Genomic DNA, 15,766 nt, shown 5'->3' with positions numbered 1-15,766 from the left:
TGTTTGATTTGTTTATCAGGTCCAGCCAGACAGAATGACGTTCTAGAGTTTGATTGTCTACAGCTGCTTGAACTACATTCACACTTATGCTCGTATCACTGTTTTGGGGTAAAAAATAATAATACGTTGCTACAAAAGATCTATATGATTTAATTTGAATAGTTAAGATATTTTTCCATACTGACTGCCAGTGCTGTAGGTATGTCTCACTTCAATTATGCTCTCTAATAAAAGTCTGTCAATTTGCATAACAGTATTCCGTGTTAATGATTACAGACTTGTAGGCATTCCACCGACTAGTTCAGGTCAGGATGTATTGAATAAAAAATTCCTCCCATGATTCCATAACAACAAGAGTGTGAGTTTAGAGTAAGGGTATAAGGTCATATAACCTCATTATCTTTAGACACTGATTAATATTTATTTCATCACTCTGTTTTTTCAAGCATATGGCCGAGACAATGCTGAGACAGGTTTAACTTGTATTTGCCAGTCATGCAAATGGAGGTTTTGGAGCGCCATTGTTTCAGCTGTGGGTTAGTTAATATGTAATTCTTAGGGACAAGTGTATTCAGTGGGTCTTCTGTCGAATGGTGTCTGTCTCTCTTGTCAATCATTTGCCATTTGGTGATCCAAACTCAACAAGGAGTTTCAGTCACAGCTACTGTGCTGACAGTTAGAAGAGCTTGGTTCTATGGTTGTACCATTTATAGGGTAACTGACCAGTCACAGTTCAGTTTGTATACTAAATGTAAAACCTGTAATAAACTAGATTTTGTTTAAAAGCCTGACTAAATGCTGCTGTTAAAAGTCCACGCACATAATGTGTTCGTTGACATGAAGCCACCTGATCTTTAACACTGATAACCCCACAGTGCACATTTTTAAAGAGACGTGTATTCTTCCTGTGAGCTGTAACAGCAGATGCCTGCCTGACAAAGCTCTGATTGTCAGTGCTCAGCTCAGTGTGAAAGGAGCATCTCCGCGTCCCCACTCAGCTGCTGAGCAAACGGATCTGTCTCCGCTGTGGGCCGCATCGAGCGCTCACATGCGGGCCTCGCCGCAGCCATGTGCAGGGCAGCACCACGCCATCATCGTCTCACAATAACCCCACGTCTATGCTTTCTGCCAAGAGTAAAACACTTCCTGCAAGCTGTGTTTTATTTATTTACATGGACGTTGCTACAGTTGAAATCTCAGGTGCAGCTTGTGTGTCTGAGCATGGAGAACATCCTCCATCTTTAAGCAAAACAAGGTATAGACGTAATTGACCCGTGCACCAGGTTTCCTGCTGGAAGTCAAGGTTCTGCACTGATGTAAAACCTGTGGCACTCCGTAATCATGTCCATACACAGCCAGGGTTTAACTACACTCTGGAGGGGAAGACAGAGGGCTTAAGTGGGTTTTATTTCAAGGTTCTCTTTCAGGGAAAATTGGCAGCACAGGCCTGAACTCAGATTCTCCTCATACTACGAGCAAAACGTTTGGTTTGAATTATTTAGAAGTCGACTTGTTGATTGTAGCTTTAAATAACATTTTTACTTACCATGATAAAGCTAAAGAAATTTTAACTGTGTGACACGCTAACCTGTGCTTAGATTCATCCAATCAGCAGGCAGTGAATCAAATTGAATTCATAATTGCTCACAAACTTAACCTGATAGTCTGAAATGGCTGCTGTCAAATCAGTGCTCAGCTCTGACCTGTGCAAAAGTCTCCATTTCTTTTCACAGAACAATGGACATGGAGCTTGGAATTCAAGATTCTTCTCTTTTGTAAAGAATTAAGCCTTAATCGTTTATAACAATGCTCTGGAGCTCTGATTTTTCTGCCAACCCAAAAAATCTAAAGGGCTGAACTCATGAGAACCAGATGTATCTGCACAATTTATCTATTGTTGTGTTTAAAGGCCTGCAGCTGGGCTGGTGCTGATGATTCCTCTACCACTCTTCTGCCTTGTGCTCACCAGGAGGAGTGGGTGGTGCTATATCTGTAGATGAACGGATCCAAACCAGACGCTGCTGAAGACATGTAGACATTGCCCCTTCCAAGTTGTCCAACCGAGACACCCTGCGCTCTCAGCACTTTCTGCTCCTCTTCAGCAGAACCTCTTTAGACGCTGTGATAAAGCGACCTGTGTGAGTCAGCGCTGCCGCCCTTCATGGTGGAGGAAGTGGCTCTTTTCAGAGAGTAAATCCAACCACAAAAAAAGACCAAATATTTGCATGTTGATTCTTTAGTGATGTATAGCTGAGTCTATGAGCAGCTGAGAAGTAAAGAGATAGACTGTGGTGATGATGTCATGAGAGAAATCCTGCAGCTGCTCATGTGGACAGTAAATAATGGAAGGATAATGGTTCTATTCACAGGACTAAGTGCTGCTCTACATTCAAATATAACTCAACCTGGACTACAAGAAGTACTAGTCAAATCATTCACTCACTATTTCTGTCGATGAAACCAATCTCCTGTCACCTGATGATGACATCATCAGTCAGTGGCTTCAGCTTCTAAGATCCATTTTGGGTTACACAGTCTCCAAAACTCACTAGAGTAGAAAATGGATGCAAAGGTCAGTTGGAACTTGTTGTTGGAGCTCATTTAACTCAGATTTATGATGCTTTAATATGTCAGGACTGTATCACTCCCCTCTCGGCTGGTTAACCTGTAATGCAGGCAACTGTCATACTCTCCGCCCACACCAGAGCAGGCATGGTGATTTTGTTTTTTCGAGACTGACTCTCCTGTCCAGGGTATTTTTCCGCAAGTTTCATGAGCACATGCATCACTCGTGGTGTGATGTACGCTCCTGGAGGACCACATGACGTGTTCAAAGGTGCCACCCATCTGTCACTTGAAAGAGCTCCGTCCTCAAAGCACAATAGAGACAGAGGTTATAAACAAATGGTACACAAAAGATGTGGGTCCGGTCAGACAGACTGGACGGAGCTTGTTGTTTCTGTGAGGATCCCCGCTGTGAAGTACGGCGGCCTTCACAGAGGGGACACCGGAGGGTGATGGGATTTTCACATGGCCACTCTGAAGCTGTGACTGTCCCTCTGCAGGTCTGACAGTTCTTCCCCTGTCAGATCAGTAGCCATGATTAACACAATGTTCGTATTATTGGTAAAAAATCAGCTGGCAGCAGAGCTCAGGCCCACTCAGCATTTAGTTGGAGATAAGAGGCCAAAGAGAGCGTTACAGTTAAGGTTCACTGATTGTTTCCATAAAAACAATTCTTTTAACTCGCAGCTCTACTGCTTTTATGATGGCTGCTAATCAAACTGCTGGTTTTGATTTTGATTGGGACGTTATCTATGGTCAGATTGCTTTACTTGGTAATGAAGAGCAGGCTGAATAGTCAGAAATGAACATAGCTCATCAGAGAGTTAATCTTTTATTAATTTATCTTTGTGGTTTAAATATTTCTTCTATTCTTTATGGAATGAGGGTTTGGCATCAAAACTGAACTGAAGTTCAGAACATACCATTCACTTTATTGTGTTTATCTCCCTTTCAAATCACCTTGAAACATTTAAAACAGTCAGGAAATCATCGCAGTGGACTGCTGCACCAGTTCCAGCCCAGTTTAGTTTTATCTGCACCCTGCTCAGAGCATGGGGTAATTTTCCAGGGGCATAATAGTAACTCTGCACCCATTCAGACTCTGATCCTCGTGGGTGAAAGTTGAGTGTCCTGACTTCCCCCTCCACCCCCAGTGAGCCTCCAGATTCATGATAATGGCTCGATCCTCTGGAGATTGGAAGAACAATGGTCCGGTGCTCTGAGCCCGAGGACAAATATTGACGCTGCTTTCATTCGAGGCAGAAATAACTCCACTGTTCATCCAGCTAATCAAGAAATGTCATATTTTTGGGGGATTTTAACTATGACACTAATTTTGCAACACAAAACATGTGATATAAAATTGCACACAAGCCTGTTTTCTATATGTGCATTTAAATTTTGAGTTTTTAAAATATTTTTGTGTTTCTAAATCATTGAAAATGATTTATCAATTTACTGATGGAAACTAATTTGACAATACTCCAAACCACATCTGGGTTAAACAATAAAGTTTCCTAAAAAGATATCATAGCACATCTTTACAGAGCTTTTTTTTTTAAACCATGTCACAAGCTGATTACATTGACAGAGTAACATTATCTCCGGGAGGCTGTTTCTGATCCTACATGTGGATTATCTATCATAACTCAACTCTGATTCTGCTGTCGTGTGACATGAGTTATTTCATTATCATGAACTCCAGCGGTCGTCTCATCCCCCGCCTCTGTCTCCCTGTGAAGGTGTCCTCCCTCCTCTGTGCTGCTTGGAAGGTGAGACGTGAGGATCAAGGGGCTGCGTGTTGATCCTAGCTCAGGAATGGAGAGCCTGCGTGTAAAAACGTTTGTCTGCAGACGGGTCCGGTCCTGCTGGAAGCTCCACGACTCCCACACACACTCCAACCTGTGCCCATTCACAGTTGAGTGCCATGTAAAACACATGGTGTGTCTCTGGATACACCATCATGGCCCCACTACAAATAAGATACATGTACATATGGGGCTATCACAGGCCGTAGAAGTTATTGCAGTGGACCCTGTTTGGCAAACAGATTTAGACACAGGATCCGGGTGTTCCCAGAGGAAGAGAGCTTGTTGTGGTCTGTAAATGTGTCTGCTCCAGAGACAGCATGACAACACCTGATCTGCTGCTCCCAGCGGAGCAGCCAGCAGTGCACGAGGTCAGCCATGTTAGCTATACCAGTTGCAAGGTCAAGGTCTGGACAACAGCTCACTATTGCCTTTGTCTGAGTGCTGGAGGTGCTGCAGATTCTCAGGGAAACTATACCTTTCCTTTCCACAGCTGGCTCGGAAACGTATCACTTACAGTGTGGTTAATATTTGAAGGAATCAGCCAGTCCAGGAGAACTGTACTGTTTAACATCAGGAAGGTTTTATTTGATTTGATTTTAAAAGACGTACAATGTTTGTGAATAGCAGTTTGTGAGTACTCACATTGTTTAATAAAATAAGTTTAGAGTCATTGTGAAGTCAGAACATCATTTACCTTTCAATTAGAATTTTTGCCTGTTTCAAATTTAATCAAAAAGTACATTATATTTGACTGTGAGTGTGATGAACATTACTTTTACCTTTTGTCACAGATAAGGGACAGTGCAGATCGACCACAGCTGAATTCTTATGATGAATTTTGGTGGCACTTCTCTTTTGGTCGGCTTGAGTGCACAGAAAACAAGCGAAAAAGATACACGACAACAACTGGATGTAAAACATTGTTTCTACATGGATTTTTATATTAACTTAAGTGTAATTATGAAATTAAAATGAATAGATACATTGCATTTGTTAAATTGCTGAGTTTGGAGCACTAATGTTTGCCGTTTAAAAGTTTGCATATCATCCTAAGTTATATAATATATTTGAAATAAAATCATTGTCATATGTGAATTTTATATCACTAAAACGGATTTTGTCACTTCAAAACACGTAACAGTTTGAGTCTCAGCAGTGCATCGTGTAAAACAAGGGAGAAACACGGCATTTAGCTGTTGCTGAAATAAAAACTGTAATCCAAGAGCACATTTTACAAAGACACAGATAGATTATTTTATTCTAGTACCATCTTCATCTGACTCTGATTTAACATGTCACAGCCTGCATATCCTTTACAGAATAATTGGTGACATGAGACTATATAAGTTTAATCATTTTAAGGTCGCTACTAAAGTGTCCTGAGGGAGTTTGAGGAATGTTTAAAGGAGTATAAGATAATGACACCAGAGGAACTATATGAATGCCTTTAAAATAAGGTCAGTGCGGACTATTCATCATCACAGACACACAGTAACTCACTTCAGCTCCCTGTGGGAATATCATTGGACTTTTGCAGAGCACCTTACAGTGAGATATCAATCCAACGCGCAGTGTTTCCGAGTGGCTGCGCTCTGGTCCCGGTGCAGGGAGCTTTCTTATGTTAATGCTGGTCTGACATCAGCAGTGAGATCAAAGCAGGGCAGGGGTACTTTAGAGCCGAGGCTGCCCCCACTCACACTCACTCACACTCACTCACTCACACTCCTCTGCTCTCAGCTCTCACACTCTCTCTCTCTCACACACACCATGCGTACCTGTCCGGATCTACTCTACCACCCCGTGCTGGATTTTACTCATGCGTCAGGCTGACAACAACACTCTCAAAGGATATTTCACTCCTTTCTTTTCCCCCTCGTCGCTTTATTGAGCGCTGAGAAGTGACCGGCGCCGCAGCAAAGGTGAGTGGAAACTTGCTTGACTGCACGGAGGAGAAAGTCAGAGCGCGCAGGCTGCTGCTCCACTGGCAGTAGCCTGGTTTTTACGCACAATGGATGCGTTTAGAGTGCAGGGTTATTCAGTGAATGCAAAGCTGATTGCTTTGTTTGGAGACACGGTCCGTCTCCAGAGGTGTGACTGAAAAATAAATATGGAAAGAAATGTAACAAAGATCGCTCTAAGATAGGAGAAGTCGTGTGAACTTCCTTTAATTCAGTTTCCACTACATTACAATAATACCTTATTCTAACTTCATGTTTCTGTGAATACATTTTCCTCGGGTGATTCCGATCGGTTTTGAAAGTAAAAGGAGATTTATTTTCTGCAGAGTAACAGTATTATTAGGCTGCTTATAAATGATCCTTGTTAGTAACATCCGTGCTGATGTTTAGGAAGTGTGATGTGTCCTGGTTGATCCAGCTTATCTGTGGCTGATGACAGACTCACATCGGACGATGTGTGAGTCTGTCGCTCTCTATCTGGTCGGGGGAAACTGGAGCTGAAGACCAGTGTAAATTCAAGCACTAAAGGCCGCGACTGGTTTAAACAGATCTGACAGTAAAACTGTAGAAATGTTCAGGAAAACAATTTCAGCTCTATTATGAGTTAGTGTCTTTATTGTTTTTACGCACAGGTCAGACTTGTGTAGTGGGTGAAAAGCAGTTTAACACACAATAGTAAAGTGGTGGGTTTCACTCAGCTCATTTCAATAATTAATAGCAGGGATTTAACACACTTTCGGGTGCGTCTCCTCCAATCAGCGCCGAGCTGATGAAAAGGCGCCTTATCTGCTCCCTGCGGTTTTTACGCGCTCTTCAAAGACGCACAGCTCGGAGCTGATCAGATATAGAGTCTGTGATGCTCTGCCCCTGTCCCCTGACTGCAGATTACTGCTGATCTCCCCTGATGCCTCTGACGCTTTACCTTTCTCCAAGGGGCGCAGAGGTGCCACCAACCGGGGCTGAAATAAAAGAGCTTGGATCGTGTTGAATAGGCCCCGAACGTGTTTGTCTCTATAGGATATAACAAGGCAAATAGTTCATCCAATGTGGAACTAACTATAACTGAAAAAGTTAAATAGGAAAGTAAGTATTGTGATGAGGATGTTACACAGATTAAGGATAGTCCTCTTATTATTTAGGATGTGACTTTGTCTTAAAGGTTACATAGCAATTGTCTTGTCTTCTCTTCCTATGTAGCAGGAAGTTGAACTTTATTATAATATTGTGAGTCAATTAACAAGGAACTACATCAACTATTAAAGAATTTCAGTCTTTTTTCTGTCAGTATTCAATGTGAGAAATAATCAGTAATTGTTAAAGGTGAATAAAATTATCCTCCTTTAATGTTGTTCTCATTCACTCTCCACATTCGCATTTGATTTGTTTTTAAATTATCTCTGCAACATCTAAACCTTGTGAAGTTTCAGAGCTCACTATGCCTCAGGATACATCAGCGCATCCAGTAAAAACACTCACAATCTGAAGCTGGGCCGCTGTTGCACAGCCAAAGTCACTGACAATGTTTATTGTATTTATTGCAGGGTTTAGAGGAGGAGGCCGTGCCATGAGCGCTGACTTTTGAGTCTGAACCGAGAAGCCGAACAAACCCTTTGTATTTTTTTCGTCTCGTGTGAACTGGAGCCACAGTCCAACCATGAGGAGCAGCTCTCATGTCCTGCCTCTCAGTGTGCTCACGGTTCTGCTGCTGTCTCAGGTCTGCTCTGGCATCAAATGGCTGTAAGTATTCTCACCATCGCCGCCATTTCCATTCATCCATTTCACAACGTGTTGTCCTGAAGATGCATTATGTTTGTGTGGCTCTTTGTTGTGTTTTATGGCGTGAAGGGCCCATGGCAGATTTGAAATGGGCCCCAATATTCAGGTTGCTTCTGGTTAAGGGGAAGTGTTGTGTACACGTCTATCTGATGGAGCAGACAGTAGATAACCAGGCAGTACTTCACCTTATGAATGTTTTACTCTTTGTTTTATTAACTTTGATGCAGCTTCAATAAAATAAAATGTTTCAGTCATAAGATCTCACACTGAATTGACCTCCTGCTGTATAAATGTAAAAAGATGAGAACAGAAAATAAGACGACGAGGCGTCACGGTGCCGCAGACAGCGCCAGTGATGTCACTGCTCACTGTGTGCAGTCTGGTCAGGCCTCACATCCGTGTAAATATAGTGGCTGCAGAAGGAAGCTATGACACAAAGGCTGATTGCTCATACTGAACACCACACTGTTTTTATGGTGCAGCAAAAGTAAGCGATCATTTGCACAATAATTTTGGAAAGTACATAAGGTTGCCAAGTTGCTATTTTGGAATTTGTTTTTACTTTGGTTTTTTACTTTTGGTTTAGTATTCTCATAAACCCCTGGAGGTCTCCCTTACAATTTGCTTGTTCTGTTCTTTATTTTTTTATCAGATTTTTTGTGTCGATCACTGTGAAAACACGACTTTCTTTACCTCAACCATGCATGGCGCCTCATCAGCGTGAGTGGTGCATGGAAGACTTAAGCAGATGTGCCATGAGCTCTGGGATGGCATGTGCTAAATCTAAGCGAGAAGTCTTACAGTTCGGATGATGCCGAAAAGCGCAATGCAAAGCAGATGCAGTTGTAAACACCTGTGAGTGCTGGGTTACCTCAAGCCCCGTGGAGTCACAGCTTATCGTTGGGCACAGAGTCGCGGCCCCTCGGCCCCTAATGCAAAACAGGCCAGGGTGCAGTGGTTCTCACGAACTCTCAGCAGAGTGCAGGACGCAGAAAGCAGAGATCAGAGCTAACCTGTTCGCCTTGTGGTTTCTCTATTAAGTTAATCCCCAATAAATTCTAACGGTTTGAATTAAGTCAAATGTGAGCAGCCTTTAATAGTGTAAACACATGATTCGTGTCAAACTGAGGCCACAGAGCAAGATGCTTCCTGTGGTGGAAAACGTGAGACATCTATGTATTTTTTCATCTGCCTGTGGATCAAAACTTGGAGGGTTTTTATATATGTTTTTATCTTGAGGCCTCTTCTATGCTTTAACAAAAGAAAAGCCTTCTGCCAAGAAGGTGTCACTGATATTTTATGAATCCACAGCTGATGTTCCCTTGGGATCTTCACTTTGATAAGATGGTTCTTTTCTGTGATTGAGGCCAAAATATTTCCCTGCCTGAAGCATTATCTGTTCCGAATCCTTCAGCGTTTGTCCGATGCTGATGCGTCTCACAGGCTTGAAAAATGTGCACAGATGAAACTCAAATCACTAACACACCTTTGTAAATAAAACTCACAGCATGCGTTGGTATTCCCGTAAATGTAACAGTTTCACAACACATAAAGCGAAGGACATGTTATTAAGCAATTATCACCACTGCAAATAAGCAGACTACATATATTGTTTCACCCAAAATGACCTATTCCCCTGTGTTGTTATCTCTCCCCTCTTGTAGAGCTCTGTCGCACGCTCCTACATCTTTACACATCAACCAGACCCAACACTGTAAGATGCTGCCCGGCCTTGTGTCTTCCCAAGCTCAGCTGTGCCGCAGCAACCTGGAGCTCATGCAGACCATCATCCAAGCTGCCCGTGAAGTCAAGAAAACGTGTCAGAAGACCTTTGCTGATATGCGTTGGAACTGCTCCTCCATCGATGTCCCCATCGATGCCCCAAAGTATCGTCCTGACCTCGACCGAGGTACAGTCATAAACAGATTGGAATGATAAACTATTGTTTCCAAAGAGCCATTCCAAGTTTTTTTTCTTCCAAAAGAGTCTGATGTTTATACTCACACTCAACATTCAGTGAATATCCAAAAGCAGGGTCACTGAGTACTGCTTTGCGGTTCAGTTTATAGTAAATGGTGTCTGTGCTCCGACGCCACAATCAATTTCTGATATTTATTAACACGACTGCTTTCTAAAGAATTTTGATACTTACAAAATCGTGTGCCTTTTCAAAAATTATTTCTGGTTTTACGATGACATCTGGCCTCATTGTTCCGTTTATTCCAACATTTATTCCTGAGGAGCCGTCACAGGGGATTTGTACTGAAGCTGTTATTTGAGAATACCCCCTTTCACTACCTGCGTATATTCTGGGTGATTTAATAATTGGCTTGTTATTTCTGAAATATACAGCATCACTGTATCTGACCACACAGCTCTTTGCGCCGCAGTCTGGCTCTGTTGCCTTAAGGACCTTGAATGAGCTGGAGTCAGTTTGCTGGGGGAGCCGTGCAGAGAAATGACGTAGCTGCCTTTTGCCAAATGAACAGTCTCTGAACAGGAAATGGCTCATCTCTGTCCCGGCACAGCTTTGATCTAACCAGCCCTCGGTCATGCATGATTTTTCCCTTTACTTTGAATTGCTCCATGGCCTTTAACATATGTGCTTTCAGTGTAGCACATCACCCCCGATTAATTCGGGGCTCACTCTGCAATACAGCACGGCCACTGATGGACTGTGTTTGATTGATACACTTTGTGCAGGCAGTACGTTTTCTTTTGAGACAATAGAAAAGCTAAGGGGGAGATTTGTAAATACAATAGATGGACAGCAGGGAGGTAGATTCTTGCCTCCTCTAAATCTAAATAAAAATATCAGAATTTACATATATTATTCTACTAATTATAATTAGTACAGCTGAAATTATTCATTGATAAAGTGTTTAGCTAGAAACCAAAAAGAGAACCAGCAACTATTAATCATTAATAGACCAAAGTCCTAAACAGCCTTTTTGCAAATTCCAGCTTGGCTAATTTATACTGTACTATACTTATACTATATAAAAACTATACTATACTAATTTATAGACTGACACATGTACAATTCCTGATTCAGCAAGGTGAACATTTAATTTGTTCCTTGTTCACTGTTAACTCTATTGCTTTGAGCAAAGACGCTCAAACACACATTAAATATATTTAAAACTTTCCTTGTTCTAGCACATTATATATTTCAAAAAAGCTTAGAAAATAAAATGTTTAAATGGTCATATTTACTTAGTACTGACAGGACAGGGGCACTTCAGGGGCCAATCAGGTTTCAGTTGGGGCCAGTGACTGTATTTGCAGACAAAATTATCTTAAATTGATTTCATTGTTGCAGGCCCATGGCCGACAAAAACCCTGGATACTTTTCGCACCTTAATAATTTGATGTCTGTTCTGGCAGGAACAAGAGAGGCTGCTTTTGTCTACGCCCTCTCCGCCGCGACCATCAGCCACACCATAGCGCGGGCGTGCACTTCTGGAGATCTGCGCCTCTGTTCGTGCGGTCCCATCCCAGCGGAGATCCCCGAGCCTGGCTATCGCTGGGGAGGCTGTGGCGACAACCTGCACTACGGATTGCTCATGGGCTCCAAATTCTCTGATGCTCCCATGAAGATGAAGCGCCCGGGCTCACATGCCAACAAACTAATGCACCTGCACAACAGTGAGGTCGGCAGACAGGTGAGAATTTTCAGCATAAGTGGAAAAATGCAAACACCTTGTTTCCTTTGAAACGTCTCAATTTTAATTCTATTTATGTCAGTTTTGCGTACATTGCTTGCACTCTATCTTACTTGCACACACTGTAGTCCCTAACTAACCTCCTTGTCTTCTGTCTTCATATAAAGGTTCTGAGAGAAGCTCTGGTGATGAAATGTAAATGTCATGGTGTGTCCGGCTCCTGCTCCATAAGAACCTGCTGGAGAGGCCTGCAGGACCTGAGGGAAATCGCCATGGACCTGAAGACCAAGTACCTGTCTGCCACCAAAGTGGTCCACAGGCCGACGGGAACACGCAAGCAGCTGGTACCTAAAGATATCGACATCAGGCCGGTGAGGGAGAACGAGCTGGTCTACCTGCAGAGCTCCCCGGACTTCTGCAGCAAAAATGAAAAGCAAGGCTCTGTCGGCACACAGGACAGGTGAGACCGTCACGTCAACTGGGTTTGACCATGAGTGCATGAGATGAAACAGGGTTTTTGGTGGTAATGATCTATTGTTTGGGGTTTGATTTGCTGGCATGACTGCCATTGTTGACAGACCCACACAGCTGAAAAACAGGAAATGACCAATCCTGGATGTCTGCTCATCCAGGATGTTGACTCTAGTGAAGTGCCGCCCTACGTGGTGGCACCGTTTAGTTTGCAGACTGGCTGATAACAACCAGTGGCCCCTGAGAGTGCTCCGTCTGTGGCTTGTCTGAGCATGTGTCAGTGAAAAGGCCACTGTGACTGGAGTGTTTGTCCTGTTATCTGAAACAATGACTAATGAAGTTATTCTTAGGGCTGAGTGCACCAGAGCTGATATTGATTGGAGAGGGCCACACAAATGGGGAAACAGTTAATGGTCCCCAAAGATAAAGCAAACATACTTACACCACTCAGATCCAGTGTGTGGTCTGTGAGAAGGTAGTGGGCAGTAAGTCAACCCTTTGTCAAAGGGTCAGAATATACTTGCTGTTAATTATGTGTACACAAGATGGCTGCTTCGCGTATCCTGCGTCTATTTGCTGAATAGGTTCTGCACGTCCTTAGAAATTAATGCGACGTGTGTGCAAGACGCAATAGCACCACGTAAAGCTGTGAGTCCATGACAGGGTCAGTGGGCATGTTATCAGAAATGGTGAAGAGTTTTGGAGACAAGCTGTGTGACCAGGTCCAGAATTATCCATTTACAAATTGGTGATTGTTGTTTTTTTCTGTCTCTATAACATCAAAGGTTATAAAGCTGACCACTCTTCAGGTTATAGTCTAACTTCTGTTGTGTGCCCTCTATTGTAATCCTCCAGTAGTATCCTCTGCTTTTCTAAGCAAGTATGTGATCAATAACATGAACAGTAACTTTCACAACGCTGTTGCCTGCATGTAACGTGGTTAAACAGTTAGAACATTGTGGGAATAAGGGTCTGCCTCATGGTGAGTTCTGGCTGACCGCACAGTACCTTAACCTTTAACATCAGACGCCTGCAGATGTGTGGATTTGTTACTTGCACTGTTCAAACTAATTTATACTGTACTATACTCATTTATAGACTGATACTGAAGGTGCAGCTCTGTCACGTAGCCGACTCTACGATGAGCTCCACCGAATGGCACGTGGTGGTGTTGTATGTTGTAAATGTCATGCATCGTGGGACTGGCTACATTACGTGTCCCTCGGCCTGAGGCCGCTCTACAGATAACCAGGAGACATGCCTCATGTCAGGGACACTCACTGAGCCTGATGTGTCCCTTGCATGATAACACAACAGCCATGCACAGTCTGCAACCTTTGGGCTTTTGCCAAATGACGAGTCACCCGTCATGACATGAACGTGTTTCGGTTTGAGTAACTGTGAGTGAGTGTGTGTGTGTTTGTTCTAGTGCATGGGTTTCAATGTCGTGCTCTGGAGTCACATCTTTGGTCTAATGAGAGTATGTGGAGCAGGGAAAGTGAGTTTTAGCAGCAGGTTCTGATGAACAAAGTGTGATCAGTTGTGCAACAAAGAGATGTCATGGCCCTGGGAAGGGAATTTTGTCCTTTAGTCCTAAATTACATTATTGGGTCTCTGCCTCTATAGCGGTAGATGTGAGCTACAGAATGTACAGTCCCGTCCGCTTGCTCACTTTCCAGCACAGCAGTGACATAACAAGTTGTTGCTCCTGACAAACCATGACTGTGTGGGAGTTTCTGTCTATTTCCAAGCACTCAGCAATGTAATAAACCTGTCTCACACCCAGTCCCTCCTCCTCCTCCACCTCCTTCACTCCCACAGGAGCCATCAGCTCAGCTTTGCTCTCAGCACACTGGTCATTAACACTCTGCCATCGTAAAACAATGCAATTATGTGAAGAGGGCAAGCTAAAGAGAGGGAGGGCAGCCCTGTGCATTCAGTGTGATTTACGGCGGGGCTATTCTCTCTCTCATTTAAGATGCCCCTGGCTTCTGGAACGAGAGGTTCCATAGCTTCCACTGCCTAAAGACGACGAGACAAAAAGCAAATGAATGAAAAACATGTTTGGAGGAAGGAGTGCACGAAAGGTTAAGGCACGCCGGTCGGTCGAGCACTTTTAAGGGACTATTGTGGTCTCTCTATAGGCTGCGAGATTGTGCAAAATGTTTTAGAACGAGGCTGTAAAGTTCATTGTGTTAGGCAGGAAACATTAGCTCCACGTCTTATTTAATATCTTCTTTTTCTATGCTAATTTCAGGCAGTGCAACAAAACGTCCCTCGGCAGTGACAGCTGTGACCTGATGTGTTGCGGCCGTGGCTACAACCCGTACAGCGAGAAGCTGGTGGAGCGCTGCCACTGCAAGTATCACTGGTGCTGCTACGTGACCTGCAAGAAGTGCGAGCGGATCGTGGAGCGATACGTCTGTAAATGATTCCGCTGACGGCCACACCATCAGTCCTCTGCATGTAGTCAGCCACCCGGGGGCAAGCAGATTAACCAAAGCACTACCAATTCCGAGAAGGCTCGATCTGGCCTTCAGCTTTAGCATGTGTATCTCAACGAACAAGTCGTCTATTCTTGTCAGTATCATTTTTGTATTGAATGTCCGAGCTGCCAATCGGGCTTCTAAACCTTTTCGCGTCACAAACCTGGATGTGGAGAGTGTGGCAACAGAGTCAGTGGGCTTGCGTGAAGACCGCCGTCCTCTTGGGTTCTTTTTCTTTAGTTTTTCCATTTTAATGATCATAAATTCCCAACCAGGGATATTGAAAGTCTATTTTATTATATCTCTATTAAAAAGAAATAATATTGGATTTTATGCTGGAGGAGAGGACTTTGTGTTTTTTCTTCACTCGACCAAGACTAATGTTTGACTTCATTCCACGGGATTCGAACGGTTCTGTTGGAACCACGTGGTACTTTTTTTTAGGTACTATTAAAACTTTTTCCGCTGCAGAGAAATGGACTATTGAGGAAAAAGAGAACATAAAGGGAACTTTTCAATCATGGACATTCTTTTATGGTTGATGTTTTTGGACTCTCACCGTGGGTCCTGTGTGGGGATCCTGACTCGCCTGCATCCCTGTGGATTTAGAGGGGACTATTAAAGAACTTTTTGAAATGATGCATTATCTCCTCCATGTCTGACTGACGTGCAGTCAATTCAAAAATATATTCTATTTTTAGAGCATATGAGCTGAACTCATGGATTTTGTAAACCACTTCTGTGTGGATGTACATACTGTTATTTTGTATACTGAAATAAAGAAAGAAGTATTTATAAAATAATTAAATGATCTTCACCATGATCTTTACTTTTAATATCACATGTTTTTGTCCTTTTCCTTTAAGAACATATTATAAAGCTTTTCTTACAGAACCTATAACCTCTAAAGCTAATTATTTTCTAAGTAACATTTAGTATAATTCACAGCCTTATAAAATAGCGGTTTACCACCACAGTGACTGTAAATCAGCTCAGCACAGTCAGTAATGAGTTGCAGGGTTCAACCTGACAGC

General features: G+C 43.0%; 1 protein-coding gene across 1 annotated transcript; it reads left to right on the top strand.

Annotated features, from left to right (window-relative positions):
• Positions 1–6,071: 6,071 nt before the first annotated feature.
• On the top strand, positions 6,072–15,540 carry wnt11 (wingless-type MMTV integration site family, member 11). Its single transcript, XM_069510106.1, has 6 exons — positions 6,072–6,295; positions 7,876–8,071; positions 9,775–10,019; positions 11,498–11,775; positions 11,943–12,235; positions 14,504–15,540. The coding sequence occupies exons 2-6, from the start codon at positions 7,989–7,991 to the stop codon at positions 14,676–14,678; spliced, it is 1,074 nt and encodes a 357-aa protein (XP_069366207.1). The 5' UTR covers positions 6,072–6,295; positions 7,876–7,988; the 3' UTR covers positions 14,679–15,540.
• Positions 15,541–15,766: the final 226 nt, after the last annotated feature.

The sequence above is a fragment of the Paralichthys olivaceus genome, chromosome 15 (genome assembly GCF_024713975.1).
Source record: "Paralichthys olivaceus isolate ysfri-2021 chromosome 15, ASM2471397v2, whole genome shotgun sequence".
NCBI classification, from domain to species: Eukaryota; Metazoa; Chordata; class Actinopteri; order Pleuronectiformes; family Paralichthyidae; genus Paralichthys; species Paralichthys olivaceus.
Note: the sequence above shows the minus strand (reverse complement) of the source record. Positions and strands in the feature narration are given on the sequence as shown.

Coding starts and splice junctions, on each gene's coding strand:
- wnt11 (XM_069510106.1), top strand. CDS start 7,989: ATGAGGAGCAGCTCTCATGTCCTGCCTCTCAGTGTGCTCACGGTTCTG. Junction 8,072..9,774: donor TGCTCTGGCATCAAATGGCT/GTAAGTATTCTC, acceptor CCCCTCTTGTAG/AGCTCTGTCGCACGCTCCTA. Junction 12,236..14,503: donor TCTGTCGGCACACAGGACAG/GTGAGACCGTCA, acceptor TGCTAATTTCAG/GCAGTGCAACAAAACGTCCC.